The sequence below is a fragment of the Ictidomys tridecemlineatus genome, chromosome 12 (assembly GCF_052094955.1).
Source record: "Ictidomys tridecemlineatus isolate mIctTri1 chromosome 12, mIctTri1.hap1, whole genome shotgun sequence".
NCBI lineage: Eukaryota > Metazoa > Chordata > Mammalia > Rodentia > Sciuridae > Ictidomys > Ictidomys tridecemlineatus.
Window position 1 is genome coordinate 38,634,095 of NC_135488.1, and position 24,077 is coordinate 38,658,171.

The 24,077-nt window shown below is 44.7% G+C and overlaps 1 protein-coding gene across 4 annotated transcripts in view; it reads right to left on the bottom strand.

Annotated features, from left to right (window-relative positions):
* Aff3 (ALF transcription elongation factor 3) overlaps positions 1-24,077 on the bottom strand; it is a 493,397-nt gene that overhangs the window by 16,501 nt on the left and 452,819 nt on the right. For all 4 annotated transcript variants that reach the window (XM_078028559.1, XM_078028556.1, XM_078028558.1 and 1 more), the window contains 5 exons: positions 20,048-20,172; positions 16,066-16,270; positions 14,598-14,725; positions 4,770-4,833; positions 852-988 (listed from right to left, as the gene is read on the bottom strand). In XM_078028559.1, coding sequence (XP_077884685.1) covers positions 852-988; positions 4,770-4,833; positions 14,598-14,725; positions 16,066-16,270; positions 20,048-20,172 — 659 coding nt within the window. The remainder of the gene's footprint in view (positions 1-851; positions 989-4,769; positions 4,834-14,597; positions 14,726-16,065; positions 16,271-20,047; positions 20,173-24,077) is intronic.

Consider the following 24,077-nt stretch of genomic DNA (forward strand, 5'->3'; position numbering starts at 1 on the left):
GGCTGTGATCTAATTATAATTTAGTTTTCAGAGCCTTGCTGGTACTATATTGGTATGCCCTGGGGCCCCAGGTGGTCCCTGGTGGCGCTGCCTAAGGAGAGGAGGCCGGTGGGAGGGAGGGTTCCCCAGGCTGGACTCTCTTGGAGGCAGCCCTTCGCGGATCATTGCCTGCTTCCCACAGACCCCTGGTGAAGGAAGGGATTCTCCCACTTGTGGTAATCTACCCCCTGCCAGAGCTCCTGGCCCCCCAGTGGCTCTCCGTGAGGAAGAAGAATGTCAGTTTTGGTGGACAAGGTACAGATTTAAGTGGCAAATGGATTTTCAGCATTTTTTTTAAAAATCCACAAATGTATGGTTTTCTTTTTCTTTTTTCCCATTTTTTAATTGGTGCATTATAACTATGCATAATTGTGGGATTTGTTATGTATTTGTACATACATGTAATATAACGATCTAATCTGGTCAACATTACTCTATTTTCTTTCTGACGGTTTTTACATCTTTGTGGGGCACAGTTTGACAGTATGATACATTTGTACATTGGACATTGATCACATGTGGGTAGTGACCATATCACCACCTCACGCATTTATTATTTCTCTAGAGTGAGAGCATTCAAAAACCTCTGCTTCAGCTGTTTTGAAATACGTAACACCTTAGTGTCGACTAGAGTCACCTACTGCAGTTAAGACTCTTTCCTAACCTAGGCGAGAACAGGGCTCACCGAGACTCAGCTTCCTCCCAGCCAGGGTTCCAGTGGCTGAAGGGGTGGTGGACAGACGGATGCTCTGGGCTGCCCATCTAGTCCTCCCTCGGGCTCCTCCCTACCCCGGCAGGAAATCGCGGCTCACCTGATGAGCTCCACCGTCTCTGAGTACATGGTGTAAGGAGACTTGGATTCCATCGGGCCTTGTTCCATGGCGTTTCCACACTCGATGAACGACAGGGCTGCTTCAGCATAGTTCAGAGCCTTTCCAAACTTCTCCACCTGATCAACAGAACACACAGCGTCTCCCTTAACGAGAGTCTGTCACTCACCGCTGCCCGACAGTGCACGTGCTTCACTTGTGAGTTTCAGAATTCTGTGAATGGAGCCGAGGGAACAAAGACCTAGGAGATGGTAGGCCCCTCGTGAAGTCACGGTTTGGCTTTCCATGGTTTCAGTTTTTCATGGTCAACCACAGCCCAAAAATAATTAAGTGGAAAATTCTAGAAGTGGACATTTTATAAGCTTAAATTTTTTTTTTATCATAGCCTATTATTCTATTTTACTATTAGCTAATCGCTGTATATAATTTAGAAGTTAAACTTGATCATAGGGTGAATATATAGGAAAAAGAAGTACATCTAAAGGCTGGTATTATCTGTGGTTTCAGATAAGAGAAGACTGCTGTACTACTTCAATAGTTGTTTTCTTGAATTGCCACTAGACTGGGGGGAAATGAGCATGTGGTCACATATAGCATGGCAAAGGCTTGGGACAGCTGCCCATCAACAAGGCTCAGGACTTCATGGCAGCTGTGGTCTCGTCTCTTTCTAAAGGGTCGGCAACTTCATTCCTATTCCTCCATGCTCTGCAGCATCTACTGAGCTACATCCCTATTCCTTTTTATTTTTTATTTTGAGACAGTGTCTCACTAACTTGCTGAGGTCTTTGCTAATTTGCTGAGGCTAGCCTCCGACTGGTGATCCTCCCGTCTCAGCCTCCTGAGTTGCTGGGTTTATAGGCATGCGCCATCATGCCTAGCTTTGAACCACACTTTCTTTTGTACACTGCAAACTTGGACAGTTCAAAGCATTGGTTATTATCTTTTATATTATTTATGACATTGACATCTCTTCCTCTTCTCAAGTGTTTTCCATTAATGGCGAGAACCTCACATAAGGGCAAGATGAAGGGAAAAGAGAAGAGATAAAATTCAAGGCACCATTTCAGCTTCACCAAAATGAGACATGAAGTTGAAAATTGACACTAAATATGATTTTTTTGGGTTATCTGAAGTCATGTATGTTAATCTTTCCCCATGTCCACAAGGATAGCCACAAATCAGCTTTATATTGTTAAATTCTCATATATTAAACTTACACATTGAGTTCCTGGTTCCATATATGGCTACTCTCTGAAGATAATTACATATTGTCTGGATCACAACATCTCCCCAATATTCAAAGAATGACACATACATATCATTCTAAGTCTTGCTACAAAAATAAAACAAAATCTCCCTAGAATCAATACTTTAGAAAACAGAACTGTATTGCAAAACTGCTTCTCATTAGCAAGTCAAAATTTTAAACAGCTTAAAAAACCAAACAGGCAACATTTTTTTGGCAATGCCTTCAGAGTAAGTAAATAATTTCATTCAGTAAGCATGGTCTACAGCGCTCAACTCTGGGGTATGTGTACCTGATACACATAGCTGCTTCCAGAAACCCACAGGACATCTGGACAGAGAAAACACGCACCTACACACCAGTTCCATGTGCAAAGCAGTTCATGATTAACTGACAAAATGCAGAAGGAGGAGTCCCCTACCACTGAGATGGATGGTAGCGGGTGAGTGATGGGGCTGGGGAGAGGTTGGGGATGCTTCAGGGAGGAGACCTAAACACGGGCCTGGGAAAGAATGGTGTGATTTGCCTGGACACGGGAGATGCTGAGGGTGCCTGAGACCTTGTATGTGTGTGTGGGCACATGCCCAGTGGCTGGCAATAACAGGTGAGCTCAGAGGCTGGCAGGGGACAGGCCTCGCTGGGGCAGTGTGACTTGAGAAACAGTCAATAGGAAAGGTGGGGTGGGGCAAGTGAACCCCAGAGGATGGAGACAGCAGAAAACCTCATTCTGTGTTATGCTTTGGATGTGAGGTGTCCCCCAAAAGCTCACGTGTGAGACAATGCAAGAAAGTTCAGAGGATGGAACTGGAGACTATCATGCTAAGCAAAATAAGTCAATCCCCCAAAAAACCAAAGGCTGAATGTTTTCTCTGATATGCAGATGCTGGTTCACAATAAGGGGGGGGCTAGGGAAGAGTAGAGGGACTTTGGATGAGAAAGAAGGGAGTGAAGGGAGGGGAGGGGGTATGGGGGTAGGAATGAGAGCAGAATGGATAGGACATTATGACCCTATGTGCATATACGATTACCTGACCTGTGTAACTCCACATCATGCACAGCCAGACAAATGAGGTGTCAAAAGGCATTCGACTGTCATGTATAACTAATTAGAATAAAAAAAAAGATTATGGCTAATAAGGCTGATAAAAACTGTTTCACAGTATGGCTATTGAGGCTTCTTACGAAGTAACCTTTTAAAAAAAGTTTGGAGTATATGTTTCCTAGCTTCAATTAAACTGAGACTAAATTATTAAAAAAAAAAAAACAAGAAATGATTTCATTATGAGAGCCTTAACCCAATCAGTAACTCAATCCCCCTGATGGGATTAACTGCGTGGTGGCCCAAGGTGGGTCTGGAGGAGGCAGGTCCCTTGGGGGCATATCTTTGGGGTATATGTTGTGTCTGGTCAGTGGAGTCTCTCCCTGCTTCCTGATCATCACGTGACTGCTTCCCTCGGCCACACCCTTCCACCATGATGTTCTGCCTCATCTGGAGCCCCAAGGAATGCAGCCAGCTGTCTAGGAACTGAGACTTCTGAAACTGAGAGCCCCCAAATACACTTTTCCTCCTTAAAATGTTTTTGTCAGGTCTTTTAGTCACAGCAGTGAAAAAGCTGACTAAAACATTCTGCTTAAAAGTTTGATGTGTCTCCCGATAGGGGCCATGCCATCAGTTTATTTACGAGACCGGAACTCTCCATTAGATTGTGGAACTCTGTGGGGAAGAACTGTCTTTCCATTTCTCTTCTCTATTTTTCGACACTCATTGGACATTTTCTCTGTTCACCAGTGTACCTCGGCAGTGGGCCTTGTACAAATAAATGTTTGGTGGGTGACCTTGGTAGCCCTGGGAGAGGGGGACTTTTACAGTTCAAATACCTTCAACACTGGAATAATGCTTTGAAAAATCGTTTAAAATGCCTTTTTCATCTTGAACACCCTGGTTGATGTCCGTTATGAACACTGGCGGGGAATAAAACTGGAATGACTAGGTAGGAAGGGGTCCTTTTGGATGAGCATTTAAGATGGAACAACCCTACGATCTCTTAAAAAAAAAAAAAAAAGAAAGAAAAACAAAACCGAAAGTTTTCTATTTCTTGCCTGGAAGCTTCAAGCTTTCCAAAATAGGAGATTATTCAAGCAAGAAAAGTTATATTCTTTGAAAACATCAAATCATGATGGTTTTAGGGTTTTATGTGCACATAATAGTTTCTGCATTGCATAGTTCAAGGGAAGCATTCATTGTAGCAGATGCACATGAAGAACATGAGTCTTTTTTGAAAAGAAATTTGATCCTGGGACCAAGCCAAGCGTTGGCCAAGCTAACAAGAGAGGAAAATGCAAATCTGGATTTTTTTTTTCTAAAGCAAAAAAAATACTACCACCCACTGACTCTATTGGCTCTAGTTACTATTCAAACCTTAGGGTTAAATTGAAATACTCATTTATCCAGGGCTTTCTCCCAGTCAGACATTATTGGTTGAAGTCATAATTTATTGGGCTATGAGCACTTGATTATATAAACATTTCTCCATTTAGCAGGCCCAGCCATCCCTGTAATAGATTTTATAATTACCCAGCTATATTGCCCCAGTGATAAAGCTGCAGTACAAACGTCATTTGGAGGACTGTATCTGGAAAGAAAAGGGTCTCACCATTGCGTCTGCTTTATGCTTCATCCGTTTAGCTTCTTGCATAAAATAATCTGCGCTGCGAGGCCTACGAGGAGGAGAGAGTGATATAAGACGTCATTATTGCTTAAGTGCAAGATCTTTTGAAAATATTCTTTTCTTTTCCTCAAACATAAAGCACAATTTAAAAACTCTGCTTAATATGGAATCAAGTCCTTTTCTTTTACACTTCCAAATTACTGCCTGTATGTAAAACACTGTGATTATTTTTCTCTTAAGTTAGCAATTCAGAGCCTACTCAATACGGGCAGAGAGTCGACATTTACAGTGGTTTTAGCATGGTCCCCCAGTGCCTAATTTGTGATTCAGATTTTTTATTGTATGGTTAAGAAAAAAGTGAAAAATCTTATTTCATGTAATAGTTACATGGAACAATCCCTTTTAACTTAAAGGTTGTAAATATATCTCATAATAATTGCATGGATATGTATGGGTGAGAATATTTATGTATCCTTATGGATATAAGGATCATTTATATGCATAAGTGCTACCTAGAGTTGTATGTGTATATATTTAATTATTTTCAAGCCTGGCAGTGAAAAATGAAAAAAAAAATGTAATGCTATATGATTGTGTTCCAGTTGTAATGAAGTTAATTGTAAAATGATGTCTAGCTTGTAATAATGCAAACATGGCATGAATTCTCTGGAGCCCTGATTAGCTAGCTGGTAAACATTAACAGCAGAATGTGCATTATTAAAGCAATAATCCTGGTCAGCACTGGTTCTTCCGGGAGACAAAGGTAATTCATCCTGAGACTGATCGGCGCATGTGTAATGATCCCCGGTTACATTAAAGCACTTGTCAGGCAGTACCTTTAAAGGCTTATCTGACAGATTTTAAAAAATAAAATTTATATGCTTTAGTCTCCATCATTGTAAACTTTATCTGTAATATGGGTCTTTATGTAATCAATAAACCTGACCTATTCATGAATATGCAATCTAAGCCAGGAGTCCCTGAATGGGGGTATGATGTAAGAAGGGAGATTAATCCTGGACTGTTTAACCTATTGTGATATGCTTATTTTGAATTATCTTGTTTCAGGTTCTAATGGGTCTTTTGCCTTACTGTGATATCAGGTAACCAGAGCTTCCCTTTATTCAAAAAGGTCAAAACCCTTAAAAACATACTATATACCATGACAATGAACACTGATTGCTTTAAACATTGCACTCACAGACAAATCAGAATCATAGCAAATAATGCTATGGGTAAAAAAAAAAAAATCACAGAAGCAAGAAAAGGACCTGGTTTTCTATCTTCTATTTCTCTATAAAATATCAGTATTGTGGTAACAAGCTGGGACTGTCGTGTTAGCATGTCACAAACAAGAAGTGGCAATATTGTTGTAGGATTTCCTTAATCCTGTCCTTGGCTCCTTCACCACTCTTGTCCCGCTGCAGGTCTGACAGTTGCCATTCATTTGGGTGGGTCTCCCATTGGTGGGTGAGGCCAGAGGCTCTGCCTTCTCTATTACATCTGCACCCACATGCTTCTTCTGATCTAATGGCTTTTGAGTTGCGTTAACAGGATGTTTTTTTCCTTCTTAGGTCACGTGTTGACCCTTGTTCACATATGGATCTTTTGGTCTTTGAAAACAGCTCTGGCAATTTATCTTTGTTGTTAACTGCTTGTTTGCTTCTGTTTTTTAAACTTTATTTTTTTAGAGCACTTTTGGCAAAATTGAGCAGAGAGTTCTCCTATTCCCTCTGCCCCACAGCCTCCTCCACGAATCAGCATCCCAAACTAGGAGCAGCACATTTGCTACAATCCAGGAACCTACACTGACAATCATGATCCAGAGTTGCTAGTTTAGGGTTCAGCCTTGGTGTTGTAGATCCTATTGGTTTGGACAAACAAAAATGACGTGCCTCTACCATTACGATATCACAAAGAACAGTTTCACTGCCCTCGGATCCTCTGTACTTACTTATTTTTTGTCCTTTGGTTTTCATCTCCTGACATGGAAGACCCCCACCTCTAGCCCAAGCCCAGTTCTGATTCCTGAGCTTCACGAGGGGGCCCAAAGCCTATTTGCTCAGGGGGAGAGTTCCAGAATTCTCACCCATTTCCCCTTGTTGCCAAATGCCTTGCCTGCTTTCCTGTAAGCCCTCCTCTCCTCTGGCAAGACCACATTCTCCACAAGTCCAGGCTTTCCTGGCCTCTCAGGTTGCTGAGACTCTAGATGGACTCGCGGGCAATCTAACTTGAGTTTCACCCCTTGACCAATGTTGTTCGCGACAGTGTTCATGACATTGCCATCCTGCTCACAGACCTTGACTCCATCTCCAGGGCCTCTGAGGTGACGTCTCAGTTCAGGGACCTAATATCCTTCCCTTAACCACATCGTTTATTTACCAACAGCCTTGGCCAAACTCTGGGCTGCTTTCCCCACTGTCTTTAATAACTTGCTCTCCCTGTCTCAGAAGCTTTGCTTATTCTCCCTGCTGCCCAGAATATTGTGCTCTCTGCTTATTAACTGAGTCTTCACCAAGGATCGACCATGAACCAAAAGTTACTGCCCTCAAATTCTACTGCCACCCTGGGCCCTTCCGGTCACTGGTCCATGCTTATCTCTGCCTTTCCTGGTCTCATAGAGCACTTTGTGTTTGCACTACATTTCTGGGTATTTAATTGCCTTCTAAGCTGCAGAGGGCTATGGTCATTGCCTATGAACAACTTGGTGGCTGGTACAATTTCAGCAGGGACAGGGCTGTGGACCTCTTGAGTCTTCCCCATCCTGAGCTTTTAGGCACACGACAGAAGGTGAACAAGTCCCTCCTGAATGGCATCGACTTTTCTCTGAGCTCAGAAAAGAGTGGTGCCTGGTGATGGGGTGATGAGCCAGAGCGCGTCTCCATGGCAACCGGAAATTCTCCACATCATTATCTGCTCCACACTCTAGTATATAAGTTTGGTCATTTTCTTCTTGGCCTGTTTTGTAGACCTTGTCACGAACAGATCGTCATTTCAAATGCATTTTGTTCTCAGGAAAGATTTTCTTGGCAATAAGCTAGGGCATCCTCGTTTTCCCGAGCTTTCTAAGTTGCCTTTATAGATGGCAGCGGTTTATAATCCCCAATACGGGTTCTTTAATCAATGCTGTTCTTTATCTGCGGCACATAAATGCATTTTTTTTTTTAAAAACCTGACATGGCGGCTGAGTCACAAACTCTCAATAGTACATAGAGATAAGTAACACATCTAATTTTCTGACTTTATCTGGGCAGTTACAGCAGTAACCTGACTTGCTGAAGGGAAAGATACCATCTGGGGGCCATTTACAAACACATTTGTTAGAATTCTCATTCTGCATCTAATAGCAGGCTCACTATACGGACTCACTGAAGATTGCCTGATGATTGGCCCATTTTCTTCTTCAGGTGATTTCTAGTGCCACGCTCCTAGATCAGATCATTAGAAAGCCATTGGGACCAATGGGACGTCACCCGGATTGTCCAGTACGTCAGTGGATGCATGCCAGCATGAAGGTATCACGTCCCACAGCAATAGATCATCAATAGGAAAAGTAAAATCACTACCACTGTGGTGGCAGTACAGAGTATGACATAGCACAGGCACTAACCCTAATCATCTCAGTGTTCAGACAGATTTTTCATCCAATCTAATTTTTGTGTGTGTGTGTGGGGGTGGGAACTAGGGATTGAACTCAGGGACACTTGACCACTGAGCCACATCCCCAGCCCTATTTTGTATTTTATTTAGAGACAGAGTCTCACTGAGTTGCTTAGAGCCTTGCTTTTCCTAAGGCTGGCTTTGAACTCATGATCCTCCTGCCTCAGCCTCCTGAGTCTCTGAGATTACAGGCATGCACCACCATGCCTGGCCAATCTTGTAATTTTTTTTATTTGTTTGTTTCTATTCGAAAGATCTAGAGTTGTTTTTTTTTTTTTAAGAAAATTTATGAAATCAAATTCTTCACATTGTTTCTCACAGTGATGGTATTTCATGTTGATACATCAACAAATCTAATCAAAGTTCAATTAAGCATCATAAATGTATCTTATACTCTGTAGCTCTGGGGCCCGAGTGAAGCCACATCCACATGCATGTTTGTTGTAAGAGCTCTCTGGGACAAAAGTGACCTTACTACTTGATCCAAAGAGGCTGTTCTCTTCTCCTCACCCTCCCTCCACCCCCACCTATAACACATGGCCCTGGATCTGAGCAGCAGCAGGATGTGAGCACCCCTGATATTTCTTCTGACACAGGAGTATTAAGGCAACCTTGCTTTTTCTGTTCTGCTTTCTGGCGGAGAGCGAGCGAGCGAGCTGAATGATCTCCCACGGAGAGGCTGGCACACACGGCTCAGTAATTCCTACCTCTGTGAAAGGCCGTGCTCAGCAGAGCCAGCCGGCTCTGTGCACACGGGCAGGGACGGGAGCTCAATGTGTGTGAACTCACAGGTTTCTCTGCGTGGCAGAAATCTGGACGGATTTCTTAGGCAGACTGAGATCCAAATCAGACAAAGGGGCCGTGGCACACCAAATGAATGTGTCATCTGACATCTGGTATTTCAGCCTGTCACTGTCTAAGCCCCAGTGGTGTTCCTGTGTCCCAAGCTTGGAGGTGCTTTCTCCAGAAGGAGAAAGTGTAAGAGGGTAAGCAGTTGTTGGCAACACACTCGGGGATCACTATTATTGGATTATTATTTTCTTGGTGCTGGGGATTGCCTCCACGGCCTCCCGTGTCGGTGCTGTACCACCACTGAGTCACGCCCCCAGGCCCAGGTGGTCACTGCCGATGGGACCGTTTGGAGTCAGGGATCCTGAGGAGCCAGGCTGGCTTTCCGGGTAGATGATGTCTAGTCAGCAAGGATTCTAGTGTCGCGGTGCTTCTACAACCTTGACGCTAGCTGGGCCCTCAGAGTGCCTGGGACCTGGCTTCTCAGAAGCAGGAGCATAATTGGTCCTGTTTCTTACAGGTCACATCCTCCTGCCACGCACAGGAAGCTGTGTGCCCCTTCCAGGAGGCTAAGCAGGGGAGAGCTTCTGTTATTGAACCAAAAGGAACTTTCTGCTGAGATGGAGAATTATTGATCTCATTTTTAAAATTCACACCCAGAGAAGAATAAAAGACTGAAGGGTTGTGGCTCAGTGGTAGAGGGCTTGCCTAGCCTGTGTGAGGCACTGGGTTCGATCCTCAGGACCACATAAAAATAAATAACATAAAGGTCCATTGACAACTAAAAAAATATTTAAAAAAATAGAATAGTTTTCCCATATCTTAAAAGTGATCAAAGAGCTCAGATTTCAATCAGAGAGATCTGAATGTCCTTATTTCCCCTCACTTTCTTTCTGTTTTGGTTAGAACAAAATGAGGACCTGACCTTGAAAGAGAGATTTCAGAATGGAAACAATTATCCATGAACAACAAAGACTAGTACCGAGGCTTATCAGGAAAATAAAAAGGTGGGGCCCAGTTCTGAAGTCTTGGGAAAGAGAGACCCTCAGGACAGCAATGCCCTGGTAAGTCCCCCTGGGGGGACCCTGCCTGGCTGTAATATCACCTACTCAAGGATTTCAATTGGTTTCCTTTGATTAAATCATGCTTCAAGAGATCCGACCTTTTACATTCGGGATTCTTCCCATCCTCTATAAAATTAAAATCCTTTTAGCTCTGAGACTGCTGTGCATAATTACATTACAAATGTCAAGTCCCCATTCCTTCCTGTCAGTCACATTTCACATGCCCATGGCCTTCAGCCTCCTGTGTGGCCAGAGAGTCTTTTCTCAGTGTTGGGGGTGGGGGGTGGGGAGCTGGGCTCCTGTTGTTGGCACCTTGGGGACAGATGGGAACTGTTTGTTGGTTTGGCTGATTGTGCTGGTCGTGACTGACTCTTCCATGTGAAAGATGGGCAAGAGAGGCACATCCTTTCGGAGCAGCAGGAGGCTCTGGCCTTGGGTTTGCTGGCTCCTAACAGCAATATGGCTGGCATGATGCAGGCACTAGATTCCCAGCCAAGAATCTCACCATTGAGCTCCGTGAATTCAGGACTTCTGAACGAAGCCTTCATGACCCAGTTGCTGTCTCTCCATTTTCCCCAGCCAAGAAGTCTCCCGTCACTAATTATGATGCCAAGTGATTTATGGCTCATGGCTTTGTGTTAATAAGGCTAGTGTCCCGGCCTTATGCAGAATCAAGCGATGTCACTCATTGACATGAAAATTCTTTTTTTTTAAATGATGTTGGGGATTGAACCTGGGGCCTTGTACATGCAAGGCAAGCACTCTACCAACTGAGCTATATTCCCAGCCCATTGACATAAATTCTTAAAAGATTTTTTTTTTTTAAAACAAAAGTTTGGTGATCACCTAAGTGTCACTTTAATACTGTGGCTGTGGAATAGTGAATCTCATGCATTTACTTAATGTTGGGGGAGGAGGTGTAGTCACACCATCACCAACTGGAGGCTGCAACTTACCAGAACACGCTGACCTGGATCCTGTTTTAAAAACAAGTGTTATTCCCTTCGGTTCTGTCTGCATCCCAACAGCACACACTGGTGCCTGTTTAGTTGGTAAGTAGCATAGGAAAAGGGGCTTGGAATCCCATGAATTTAAATTTACCTGCATGTAGGTTCATGGAAAAAGAAGGAAAAATATCCAGCCATTCCCTCTGGGAAGGTTATTTATAATTCAGCTGTGTTCATTCAATACTTGTTATTGACAGCTCACTGGATTCAGCTGTTGTCTGAATTGCATGTTTATCCAACCGTTAACAAGTATTTATATTAGGAAAAGATGAGTTTACTTAAAAAAAAAAAAGCTACATGGTGTGGCTTTAAAAACTAAATGACAGTGTGGCATCTGTTACTTTTTGGATCACCATAACTGGAGTTCCATCAGCTCTGAATTAGCCTGGCATTCATCATCTAGTCCATTTCACTGCTAAGGACACAGTGAAGGCAAACCAAGGAAAGTGACAGGAACTGGAGGCCCTGGGGGCAGGAAGTTGGTGCTGGAAAGAGGGAGGGGGAGCAGGAGGAAGGGGGGAAGAGGAAGGGGATGAAGGAAAGGGGAGGAGGGAAGAGGGAGGGGAGGAGGAGCAGGAGGAAGGAAAAGTAGGGGAAGAAGAACAAGATGGATGGAAGAGAGGGTGGAGGAGAAATGGGGAGAGGAAAGGCAGGAAGAGGAGGGGGAGGAGGAAGAAGGGGAAGAGGGAGGAGGAGGGGAGGGAGGAGGGAGAGGTGAAGGAGGGAGAGGAAGGAAGAAAGGGAAGAGTAGAGGAGGAGGAAGGGAGGAAAAAGGAGCAAGAGAGAAGCCAGATGCCCACCCACGTGCCCCTTTCTCCCACGGTTCTGGGAGTTAATCATTCATGGGGTCCAGTCTCCCACCCCTGTCCCTGGCACTTAGCAGGCACTCAACACCCAGCAAGTGAACCTGGGAGATATTTGACACCATTTCAGGTGACTGTGGTCTCTTGAGGGACCCTTATTTACACCATGCCAAGGAAGACACAGCGCCTCTTTTTGCTTCTCAAGCTCCCTATAACTTTCTGAGCTCAGTCCAGGAGTGGCTGTTTGAGGTGCATTTCACTGTTACAGATTTCAAATCCACTGGGACACACACAGCAATAGGAACAAGGCACTCCTCTCTCCCTATGGTGGATATGGAAGGAAGAACACTCTTTGGTTCTATTTTTTTCTCTATCCACAAAAGGAGTAACAATGTTACTGTAGTCATCAGCCAGAAAAATTATAACTACTGCTAACGTGCAGAGCAAATGACAACAACCTCTTCATTGGTATAGTGACAGAATTATATCAGTCTGGACTCTAGCAGACTGGGAAACATTTCTTCTTCTAAAGAGCCCAAGAAACTGCAGATTGGAGTACAACCATTTAGCCATTGCAATTTCTGACTTTTGTCTTCTGGTGCATACAATGGAAAATTCCTTGCATCTATTTTTCCATAAGTATATATTTTAAACCCATCCCCCTGAAAGTGTTTGGTGTTTTGTTTTTGGTACCAGGGATTTGAACTCAGGGGCAGTCAACCACTGAGCCACAGGTCTTGCTCAGTTTTGAGCCTCGCTAAATTGCTGAGGCTGGTTTTGAACTTGCGATCCTCCTGCCTCAGCCTATCAATGTTTGCCAATGTTTTGAGCACCTCAGTCATTGCCTAATGCTTCTCCGGTTTGATCACGTTGCCAGGTTATAACTTCTGAATGCAAATTTCCATGTTGTCCTTAAGTGGAATTCTAACAATTGAGTAATTTACATTATCAAACTCAGATGATAGACAGAGTTGAAGAACTGAATGTACTTCCATTCCGTGCCCTCCCTGGGGATTAATTACCACCTCCCACACTGCTTAGCAAGGGGAGATGAGGGGAACGGAGGTGGTGAGCACCCGAGGACAGCGTGCATGGGGACTGGGGCGCAGCTGCAGTGCCCTGGGAAGGAGAGACACCTGGGCCTCCTGGGCCGCCCTTAAACTTCCTGAAACTGAGTTATCTTGGAAAGTGTTCGTTCAGTGAAACAGAGAAAAAAAAATGTGACTTTGGTTTTCAACCCCATGACTCGGTATCCTCATTAGGTTAGCAAAGTCCATGTGATACTTGAAGACTAAGACTCCGCATTCACACTTCTCAGTGAAGCTTAGGTGAGGCTGGACAGACTCCCTCTGTGCACGCTGCACTTCCCCAGGTGACACCCCGTGAGTTGTCATCTAGCTGGATTTTGGGAGTCCCCACTGCCATTATTTTTTTTCTAGGGAAATCAGGATTCAGAGATGTCTGCAGCTGTTCTGCTTCCTGACTTCCAGTGGGTGTAGTCAGCTGCAGACCCCAGGGCAGGAGCTGCCGCACCCTAGGGCCTAACTTCCTGCCCCATAGAGAGGTGCACTCCACACTCCAGCTGTCAACTCCAACTGGAAACGGGAGTCAGTCTTGAACCCTGTCCTCTACCTTCCAGGCTTTCCCCTGACACCCAGCTTTCCCCTAAGAGCCTAAATACCCTCCAGCATCATTTCATCATTTGTTATTTTCAGTCTCTCACCAGCATTCTAGAATATCCTTTTCTTTTTTTCTTTTTTTTTTTTTTTGGTACCAGGGATTGAAATCAGGGGCATGCAACCACTGAGCCACATTCCCAGCCCTTTTTTTGTATTTTATTTAGAGACAGGGTCTCCCTGAGTTGCTTAGGGCCTCTCCATGGCTGAGGCTGGCTTTAAATTCGCCATCCTCCTGCCTCAGCCTCACGAGTCACTGGGATTACAGGTGTGTGCCACCACCACACCTGGGTTTTTCTTCTACTTTTATACTGATGGAAGCTGCCATACCAGGTGAAAGATGATAGGATGTTTCTATAAGAATCATTTTAAAGAATATGGCAGCTGGGTGCAGTGGTGCATGCCTATAATCCCAGTGGCTTGGGAGGCTGAGCCGGGAGGATTGAGAGTTCAAAACTCATTCTCAGCAGCTTAGAGGCCCTCAGGAACTCAGTGAGATCCTGTCTCTAAATAAAAAAATACCAAAACTACGCTTCTTTCTGATAGCATAAAACTCGCAGCGGTTCAGCTCCAGGGCCTTAGAGACTCTCAATTCTCCTGCCTTCAGCTCCCTGCTCTTCTGGAGCCTCCCGCTTGGCACTGGTCTTTCTGTCTCTTCATTCAAAGTTCCGGCCCCCTTTCAAAGGGACATTTAAATGACCAAGCCACGCGAGAGGAAGCGGGCGCATTGTGGGTGAGACGCATGTGTCCCCTACTTGCCCAGCTCCCAACTTTCTCTTGCCCCTCACCATATTCGGAAAAAGCCCAAACTTACATATCATCGAAGACTAGTTTCTGCCGCTTGCAGTCCCTGTGGCCGCTGGAGCCTGGAGACCAGGGCTCTGTCTGTGGCCGGGTCTTGCTGTGGAGGAGACCGTGCTCAGCACTGTTGTGAGTCGCTTTCTAAACAACAAACAACACAGGAGTCCTTGAGACACTCGCCACGTGGCTGGAAGAGTGAGCATTAAAAGAGCATCTTTTTGCTCCACCTTGTGCTTCGGAGTTGATGGTTATTATGTTTCAATAAAGAACCAGAAATATGGTTTGAGGATCCCTCCTTCAAAATGCTGGGGACCAGAAGTGTTTGGGATTTTTTTGATTTTTTTTTCCTCTAGACTTTGGAATATTTGCATAAACATAATGAGAGATCTAGGAGATAGGACCCAACTCTAAAGATGAAATTCATTTTTTTTATATCTACTTTATACACATACCCTGAAGGTTATTTATTTTATTTTTTTTCAAAATGAACTCATCCTGGGAAGATGAGTGCGCCAGGGCCACCAGCCAGTGGAGGCCAGCATGGCTGGGAAGAGGGGCTCACCTATGGTGTTAGCTGTGTAGGGGCCCAGAGGGGCTGGGGTCTTAAGGAAAAGTCACTTCTTTTAAATCTTTCTTTGTGGGGGAGGGCTACTTGGGATTGAACTCAGGGGCACTTGACCACTGAGCCACATCCCCAGCTCTATTCTGTATTTTATTTAGAGACAGGGTCTCACTGAGTTGCTTAGCACTTTGCTTTTGCTGAGGCTGGCTTTGAACTCAGGATCCTCCTGCCTCAGCCTCCGGAGCCACTGGGATTACAGGCAGGCACCACCAAACCCAGCTCTTCCTCTTTTCAATCTTATCACCATCATTTTGCAGATAAAGAAATGGGCTTCGAGATGAGACAACTAGGGCCAAGATCACCCTGCAGCTGAGTCGGGGGTTGGGGGGGGGGAACTGTGCACCCAAACTTATCCACGAGACTCTGCTCCTCCCCAGGGAAGTGCTGGCATCACCTGAGACTACTGGAAAAGGGGTGGTTCTGGGTGTCCCCCACTGAGGCTGGGACACTGGCCTCTAAGGGTGGAGTGTGAGACCTGCAGATTTTGATATAGTTTCAATCTCAGATTTAATTCTGCCAGGGGATAAGGAAGTTTTCCCAATATATAGGTTGGTTGGTTCAAAACTCCCAACTGTTCTTCCCCAGGATGGTATTTCTTTGGAGTTTGGAATCCTGCAAGGAGGCTTCATAAACAGAGGAGGCTGATATTTCTTTTTGCATGAATTTCTTCTTCTGCTGCTCTCTGTGAGGAAGGCTGAAGGAGTCCTCTGCTCTGCCCGGTCTCTCCAAAAGCTTCCTTCAGGGATTCTCTGCAGAACCTCCCAAATGAGTGGAGACTCCTAAGCTGGGGACAGAGGGTGTGGCGAGGGTGCACCACTGCATTCTGATTCTCTGTGGGAAAGGAGGGGAATACACCCACCGTGAGGTCCCCGGCATGGGACTGCAGTTGGCTGTCGGTGGCCTTAGACTTTTTGTTGGACGAGGAGGAAGTGAACACACCATTGCCATGAGATCGGCTGGAAGAAGTTAAGTCCTCGCTGGAATATTTGTGTTTAGATGCATCAGAGAGAGGTGAGATGGGCGATCGGAGCATTTTTTCATTTTTGTTTATTGGTATTGCCAAGCTGAAAAAGTAAGTTAGAGTAATGGAAAATCACACAGTCAGCAGAGGGAAAGGTAAGTACTTACCCATGACCAAACCTCCCCTTTAAGACCTGCAGGTAGGAAGATTTATTGGTAATTATTACACCAGGAGCGACCTTATGGCCACAGGACCCTAACAAACAGTAGCCAATCCCACTCACTGTTTCTTTTTCGGTGGGGGGCTACCGGGGATTGAACTTAGGGGCGCTCAACCACTGGGACATATCCCCAGTCCTATTTCGTGTTTTATTTAGAGACAGGGTCTCACTGAGTTGCTTAGTGCCTTGCTGTTGCTGAGGCTGGCTTTGAACTCATGATCCTCCTGTCTCAGCCTCCTGAGTTGCTGGGCTTGCTGGCATGTGCCACCAGGCCTGGCTCATTGTTACTTACTACCAAGGATGAACAGTAATTCTGGAGTTAGCATCAAAAGGAGTGGCCAAGAGTAATAATATGGAATTGCATGTTCCAAGTTTTTCATCCAAGAATCTCAAAATAATCACCAATTTTTTTCCTTATAAGCTGAAGCAGAGAGTAATGGGACAGTCAATCAACAGTGACAAATGAGTTCTCCATTGCTACAAGGACTTCTGCCAACATCTGAGCTTGTACTCATTATTAGATAGAAAATAATAGAATCACAGGGCATTCTGTGAAGCAGAGTGCCGATGCTCTATTGTTGAGCTTCCCAATTACCCAGGCATTGATCAGAGTAAACACAGAACAGAGAAACTGTTATTAGAAATTACAACTTCTGATTCCTAGCTCTTTATTTTACCTTCAAAACAACTGTCTATTCTTGAATACAATGTTCTCTACAATCAATCATTAGAGAAGAGGGATTCACTTGTATTTAAGTCTCTGCAATGGATATTATGTTGTTAGGAATCCCTGCATTACTTTGGGAGAAAAAATAAAGTATTGTTTGGGGGCAGACATATCAGCCAGAAATAAACTCAATCACTATTAATTTACAATGGTTATAGAGTCAGTTTACAAAAAAAAAGGGTCACGCCATTTAATGAAGATTTAGTCATTATTCCTGGGGTCATGAACTCTTAATTGCACATGTTGATTATCATTGCAAACAAACCATTAAAGTCACTTCAAAAAGCAATTTCCTTAGCTGGTGGTCATGGTGGAGAAATTATATAGGCCTGTAGAACAAATGACAAAGCCAAGCTTCTTAATGTTACATAAATAGATAGGTGTGGAGGCAGAACCTCTGATTCTAGAAGCAGTGTGTGTCTCACAACTCAGAAAGCAGTGAGCCGAAATGTTCTAGGAAAGCGCTTCAGGTGACTCCAAAGTAGCTCATCTAGGGCTGGTGAAGACGATGGTATATCGGATGTGAAGAGCCTGAGAGCACCAGCTTCTTGAAACATGAGGGGAAAAGACCTATTTCTAAGTGTCTGTTGTTTTATATACTTCATGGTTTTTTAGTGTGCATGAAAAATCAGATTATGATGTTAAATATTGTCATGGGCATGTGATTGTTCCTTCTTCAAAAATATTTCAAACTTATATATTCCTAGTTGACCAAAGAAACCTTCTCTGGAGCTCTTTGGGAAAGGCAATCACCTATCTCTGGGGCCATTTGAAGGCACCAGTAAAACTTGACAGTAGTCAGAATGGCAGCTGTTATGAAGACAAATAACAATAAGTGCTGGCGAGGATGTGGGGGAAAGGCACACTCACACATTGCTGGTGGGACTGCAAATTGGTGCAGTCGATATGGAAAGCAGTATGGAGATTCCTTGGAAATCTGGGAATGGAACCACCATTTGACCCAGCTATCCCTCTCCTCGGCCTATACCCAAAGGACTTAAAAAGAGCACACAACGGGGACACAGCCACATCAATGTTTATAGCAGCACAATTCACAATAACTAAACTGTGGGAACCAATCTAGATGCCCTTCAGTAGATGAATGGATTAAAAATGTGACACATATATACACAATGGAATATTACTCAGGAATAAAAGAGAATAAAATCATGGCATTTGCAGGTAAATGGATGGAGTTGGAGAAGATAATGCTAAGTGAAGTCAGCCAATCCCCCCAAAACAAATGCTGAATGTTTTCTCTGATATAAGGTGACTGACTCATAGTGGGGTAGGGAGAGGGTGTATGGGAGGAATGGAGGAACTCTAGACAGGGCAGAGAGGTGGGAGGGGAAGGGAGGGGAAGGGAGGGGGTTAGCAATGATGGTGGAATGTGATGGACATCATTACCCATGTATGAAGATATGAATTCGTGTGAACATATTTATATACAGAGATATGAACAATTGTGCTCTATATATGTAATAAGAATTGTAATGCATCCCACTGTCATGTATTTAAAAAATAAAGTCAATTAAAAAAAAAAACCAAAAAATAAAAACTTGACAGTAGTTATGGAGATATGCAGACCACCTCTTGGAAATTTCACTCACACTGTGGCATCATTGAACATAAGAGCTGGGAGGTTCTGCCAGGCAAAGTCACTACAGCAAGAGTTTTTTAACTTGAGGTCCATAAACTTGGATGGCAAAAAGTTCCATCTTCATTTTCACTAACCTCTCACTCAAATGGAATATTTCCTTTAATTACAAGCAAGGGATAGAAACGAGAGGAGCGGGGACTCTGGAATCCTATTAGCAATGCCTGCCATTGGGTCACCAGTAGAAATCACACATCATGGATATTTTCAGTGGCCACTGGCATCCTGAAATATCATTGATATTCAACACTACTTGACAACTACAGTCACCACGAGATCAGCCAGGGAGGTTATTTAATGCATGAACAAAGTGGTGCATATCATATACTTAGGTGATTTGAGGCTGCAGTCCTCCCTCATTATTTTCACAACATCTGGGGATGCCATCCCTCTGCACAGAGGGTTGCCGCTGTCCCTCCTATGCAGACCTTCCGCCACCTGGCCGCCTTCCCAGGGGGAGCCGTGCACGCAGTGGGCCCGCACGTCTGTGCCCTTGCCCTCCAATGTCCTCTCCCAGTTTTAGTGTTGCTTTATATCTTTCCCTAACCTTTTGGTTTACATTTTTATGTGTTGTGCTGAGACATTAATCTCCCCTTTAAAACCCTGAGTGGACAGTCGAGGAGAGTGAGGGTGTTAGCGCAGAGCAAAAGCTGCTTCTCTGTGGAGGTGTGTTTAAATGGAAAGAGCTTCTGCGGTGAGTGATGAGCCTCCGGACCGTGCCCTGCTAAAGAGCTGTTCATCACAGAAGGGTTTGGTGCATAGTGGGGCCATGCGGAACCCCTTCAGAGGACCTGCTGGGTGGCTACTTGACCTTGGAAGCACAGATCCTTTTGAATTCCACAATTTTAGTCTCCATGAGGGCCTTTCGGGGCAGCACTGGAGAGCCCATTCCTTATCCTTGTAATAGCCTTAATGTTCTTTGATCCCTAAGCTACCCTTAATGTTCCCTTAATTTTCTTAAATCCCTGAGTAGCTACCATTAAAACACTGACTTGAAAATTCAGTTATTACATTTTGGGGGGAAGAAATGTGTTTGGGGAGCACAGAGCCGTGCGCACCTAGTAGCTGGCCTCGGTCACAGAGGAGGGCCTGACATGGCTATTGGGAGTGTGACATGAAGTCCACATTGAGCATAATTACAAAATTTAGGTTAAACTAAGTCTGAAGACGAAGGGCAGAGCACGTGTCAAAACCTTGGGATTCTCTCTCCGAGTGGCACCTGCCTTTCAGATCCAGAGACCCCTCCGGCTCAGCCCACCTTTCAGGGAACATGTACCTGTTGATGTTCATGCTGCAGTGGTTTGAAGACAGAGTGTTATTGGCGGAGTTGGCTAGTCGAGTAGAGCTCTCTTTCTCCCCCTGGGCCTTCTTCATCTCCCTGTAGTCATCTTCGTTGTCACACTGTGTGGAAATAAGCAAAAGCCAATCAGCTGTGGATTCTGAGGGGTCATGACATGGTGTGTGCTCCAAGACACTTACTTCCAAAGAGCAAGGCCTCAGGGTTGGGTGGGGGGGGTGTCTCTCAGAGAGAACCTGAGTACTAGTGGCTGAGCTTGAACAGCTCAGGAAACCTGTATGGGTTTAGTATGGACAGCTTATTGAGAGGAAGGGCATGATGTCATGATCAAAATTTGGGAGGGGACATTTTTAATGTTGCAACTTGCTCAGGATTTATTTCTCCCAAGCAAACTTATTCTTTTCTTTTTTAATATTTTCTAGTTGTCGACGGACACAATAGCTTTATTTATTTATTTATTTATTTTAAGGTGGTACCGAGGATCAAACCCAGCGTCTCACACAGGTGAGGCAAGCGCTCTGCCACTGAGCTACAGCCCCAGCCCCACTAGCAAACCTATTCTGAACCCACACTGTAGCCTGAGCATCACCCATCCTGGCCTCTCCAGGCATCAGGATAAGGTACAAAAAAATGCATATTCCCGGGGCTTACTGGGGTAAGGGTGGTGGCAGGTCTGCACCTTTTCACCTTGAAAGCCGCACCTTCTGTGGATGGCAAGCCAAGATGCCATACTTCTAGTTCACAATTCCCAGCCGGTAACATCTTAAAGTACCTTTTCACACTAGGGGACTTGGACCGGACTCTCATCACCATGACTGTATGGCGTGTATCAGGGTGCGATAGCAAGGCAGTCCATAAGAGGAGCACTTCCGGGAGACAGCAGGAGCCCAGTCCAGGGTGGGACCTTCAGGGCTTCCTGTGGTGTTTTCTAGGAGACAAGTGTCAGCCACTGAGGGAGCATCCCTGACCTTTTCTCTCTAGCTGGGACAGTGTGGCACGGCCCCATGGAGGACCCCAACCAAAGCTCTGAATCCGTGGTCCTCAGTTCTAGGGCTTCAGCAAGGGGAGACCTAGCACCTTTGACAGACAGGTCTATGGGTTCCTCTCAGCACCCAGCATTGACTGGGATCTTCACACCCCAGGATGTTGAGCACAGAATGCTACAAAAACGTCCTTTCACTTCTCCTGTGTCATTGCTTCTTGAAGGCTCATTAGGTTTTGTGAGTAAAGCTGGTGTCAGGCTTGGTGGTAAATAAAATTTTGCAAGTTAAAATTTAAAAAGTCATAGATACCACAGCTATTTAAATACAGACCATTATGGACTTTACATGTACATCTTTCTGCACTTCTCTCTGTATGCTTATGTATATCTATAGGGTTAATTTATTTTCTATTCATAGGTTTATCAGCATCTGCTTCTGCATGTTTCTTATATATTTATTTCCATCAGCCTACCCATTTATCCATCAAGCTCGGAGATAACATCCACACTGATTCCTAGGTGATTAATCAATTGACTCAACAAAAAATTTTTTGAATTTTTTGTTGAATCAATTTATTCAATTTATTCAACAAAAAATAAATTCAATTTATTCAATAAAAAATTGCCAACAAGCAATAAGGAAGGCAGGGTGCCTAGGGAAAAATGGGGAAAACAGGAACAGGGAAGAAATGAGCTAATGAAATTGTAAGGTTTGAATGTGTTGTGCGACCCTGACACCATTTTATGGTGAAGAGAATGAAGTTCAGAGAAGAGAAGATCAGCTGGTTGAGGTCACCCAGGAGGCTAGGGCTAACCACAGAATTTCTGAGATCTAGTGCAAAATGAAAATACTGGGCCGAAAAGCAGGAAGAGTGATTTCATGCTGGGTGGCTCACGTTTATAATCCCAGAAGCTTGGGAGGCTGAGGCAGGAGGATCGCAAGTTCAAAGCCAGACTCAGCAACTTGGTGAGACTCTAAGCAGCTTAGCAAGATAAAAATAAAAATAAAAATGAAAAAGGGCTGGGGGTGTGGCTCAGTGGTTAAGGGTCCCTGAGCTCAATCCTCAGAAACCTCCCTACCCCACAAATGACCTCATTAAGAATCAAGTAGAAAACATTTCAGTCTCCCAACTTGACATTCAATGGTGGTATTTATTTGTGACTTCATGCTGTGCTCCTTTGCATTTGGGGATAACCTGGGGCCCTGGGGGTGAATGGAGACTTTCAAGGGCTGGGGCTGCCCTGGGATAGGCACCTGCATGTGGCCCACCAGTGCCAGTCTGGCACCTATCTTCTGGGCTGGCATGGATGGCAAAGCCCAGTTAGGCACCAACCACCCCTAATACTGACCCATAGTGAATGGGCCACCCCAGGGCGTGCAAGCTTCCTTGTGGATCACCTCACTACCTGGACCGAGGCTGAGCAAGATGGAGACCCTAATCTTGATCCTTGCTGTGACTACACTTGAGCACTATCTGGGGCAGGGGGGCTGAATAGTCCCTGGTCTGAGACCAGGAGGAGGAGAAGACTGCACAGGGTGGAGGTTCTAGAAGGCTGAAGATCAGGCAAAACTTTTCCTGAAGGGACAGGTAGACAGAGGGACCTCCACACATGATCCATCACTAACAAGACCCAAATTCAAAGACAAAATGAAGAATTTCAAGATGGTGGCCACAACCTTCAACTCTACGGGAGCCTGTGTGGCCGCTCTACTGCTGCAGGGTCCAGGGAGCTGCACTGGAGGAGGAAAAAGTCAAAGATGGGATCTGAGGTCAGGTCAGCCTGGTGTCCACCTCCACACACTTCCCACTACCCGTGAGTACTCTCAGAGCAAAGGGGGTCCACCGTGTGGGCTCTGAAGGTGAACGGAAACTGTGCTGGAATCTCTTGATAAAACTGTCACTGGTTTTAGCAAAGGTAAGTAGCTACTTTTTGAAGATATTTCTTTTTATGAACTTTGCTGCCAGGGGTTCAATTCTGCTTCATAGGGCTGTTATTAACATAACTATGTGAAGACACACATTCTTCAGCACTTGGTGATAAATTTTCCTGCTGATGGGTGCCCTTCGCAGGTCATGGAATGATTATAATAAGGAGACTGTCTCCTTTTTCCATACAACTTTGAGAGTGAAGAACACCTTTATCCTGGCCAGGAAAAGGCAATAACCTTACTCTCTAGACCCTCTTAATCGGGGACTGGAAACAGCTTACAAAACCCACGTGTTCAGTCTTCTTTTTCTATTGACAGACCGGACTGCCCTCTGGAAACAAAAATACTACACAAACCTCAGGCTGACTTCTTATTTTGAGACTCTGGGGCCAGACCCTGCCTGGGTTCATTCCTGGCTCTGTCCCTTTGACCTACATAACCTCAAGTAAATCACTTTAGGCTTTCAGAACCTCTGTTTCCTCACCTGTAAAATGGGCACAACAATGATATTCGCCTCACAGAGTTGAAAGGACTAAATGATTAAATGGTACAAAGTGCTTTAACAGCATCCCTTTGGGGAACATAAATGCATGTTAACTATTGCTGGTAACAACTCTGTCCCACATTTGGAACTGTCCATGAATATTTGCAATCTTTGATACCTACTGGGTTGTTCACTGTGGTTTAAATTACTTTTGAAGATACAGAAATAGGAAGGGCAAAAAATCCTGGAAACTGGCTTTATGTTATGATGAAGGTATTCCCTGAGCATCTGGTGTCTGTTGCCAGGGGCAGCTCCAGCTCCTGTACTTGAGCTGCCCTTCTCCCTCCCACAATGCCTCACCTGTTCATCTCTCCTGGTGCCATTACATCCCCCCCACCTCTGCTTATTCTAACTCCCTCTCAGAGCCCTCCCAGCCCCTCTCCACCATGAAGCCCTCCCTGATTGATGCTACAGGCTGCTATGAGGACTTGGACTTCAGTACTCATCCCACACCCCAGCCAGGGTTAAACTTCACAAGGATACCGGCTTCTTAGGTAGATGAGTGATCCACCACCAACTCATCCCATCCCTCCTAGGGAAGAATGAGGTTCAC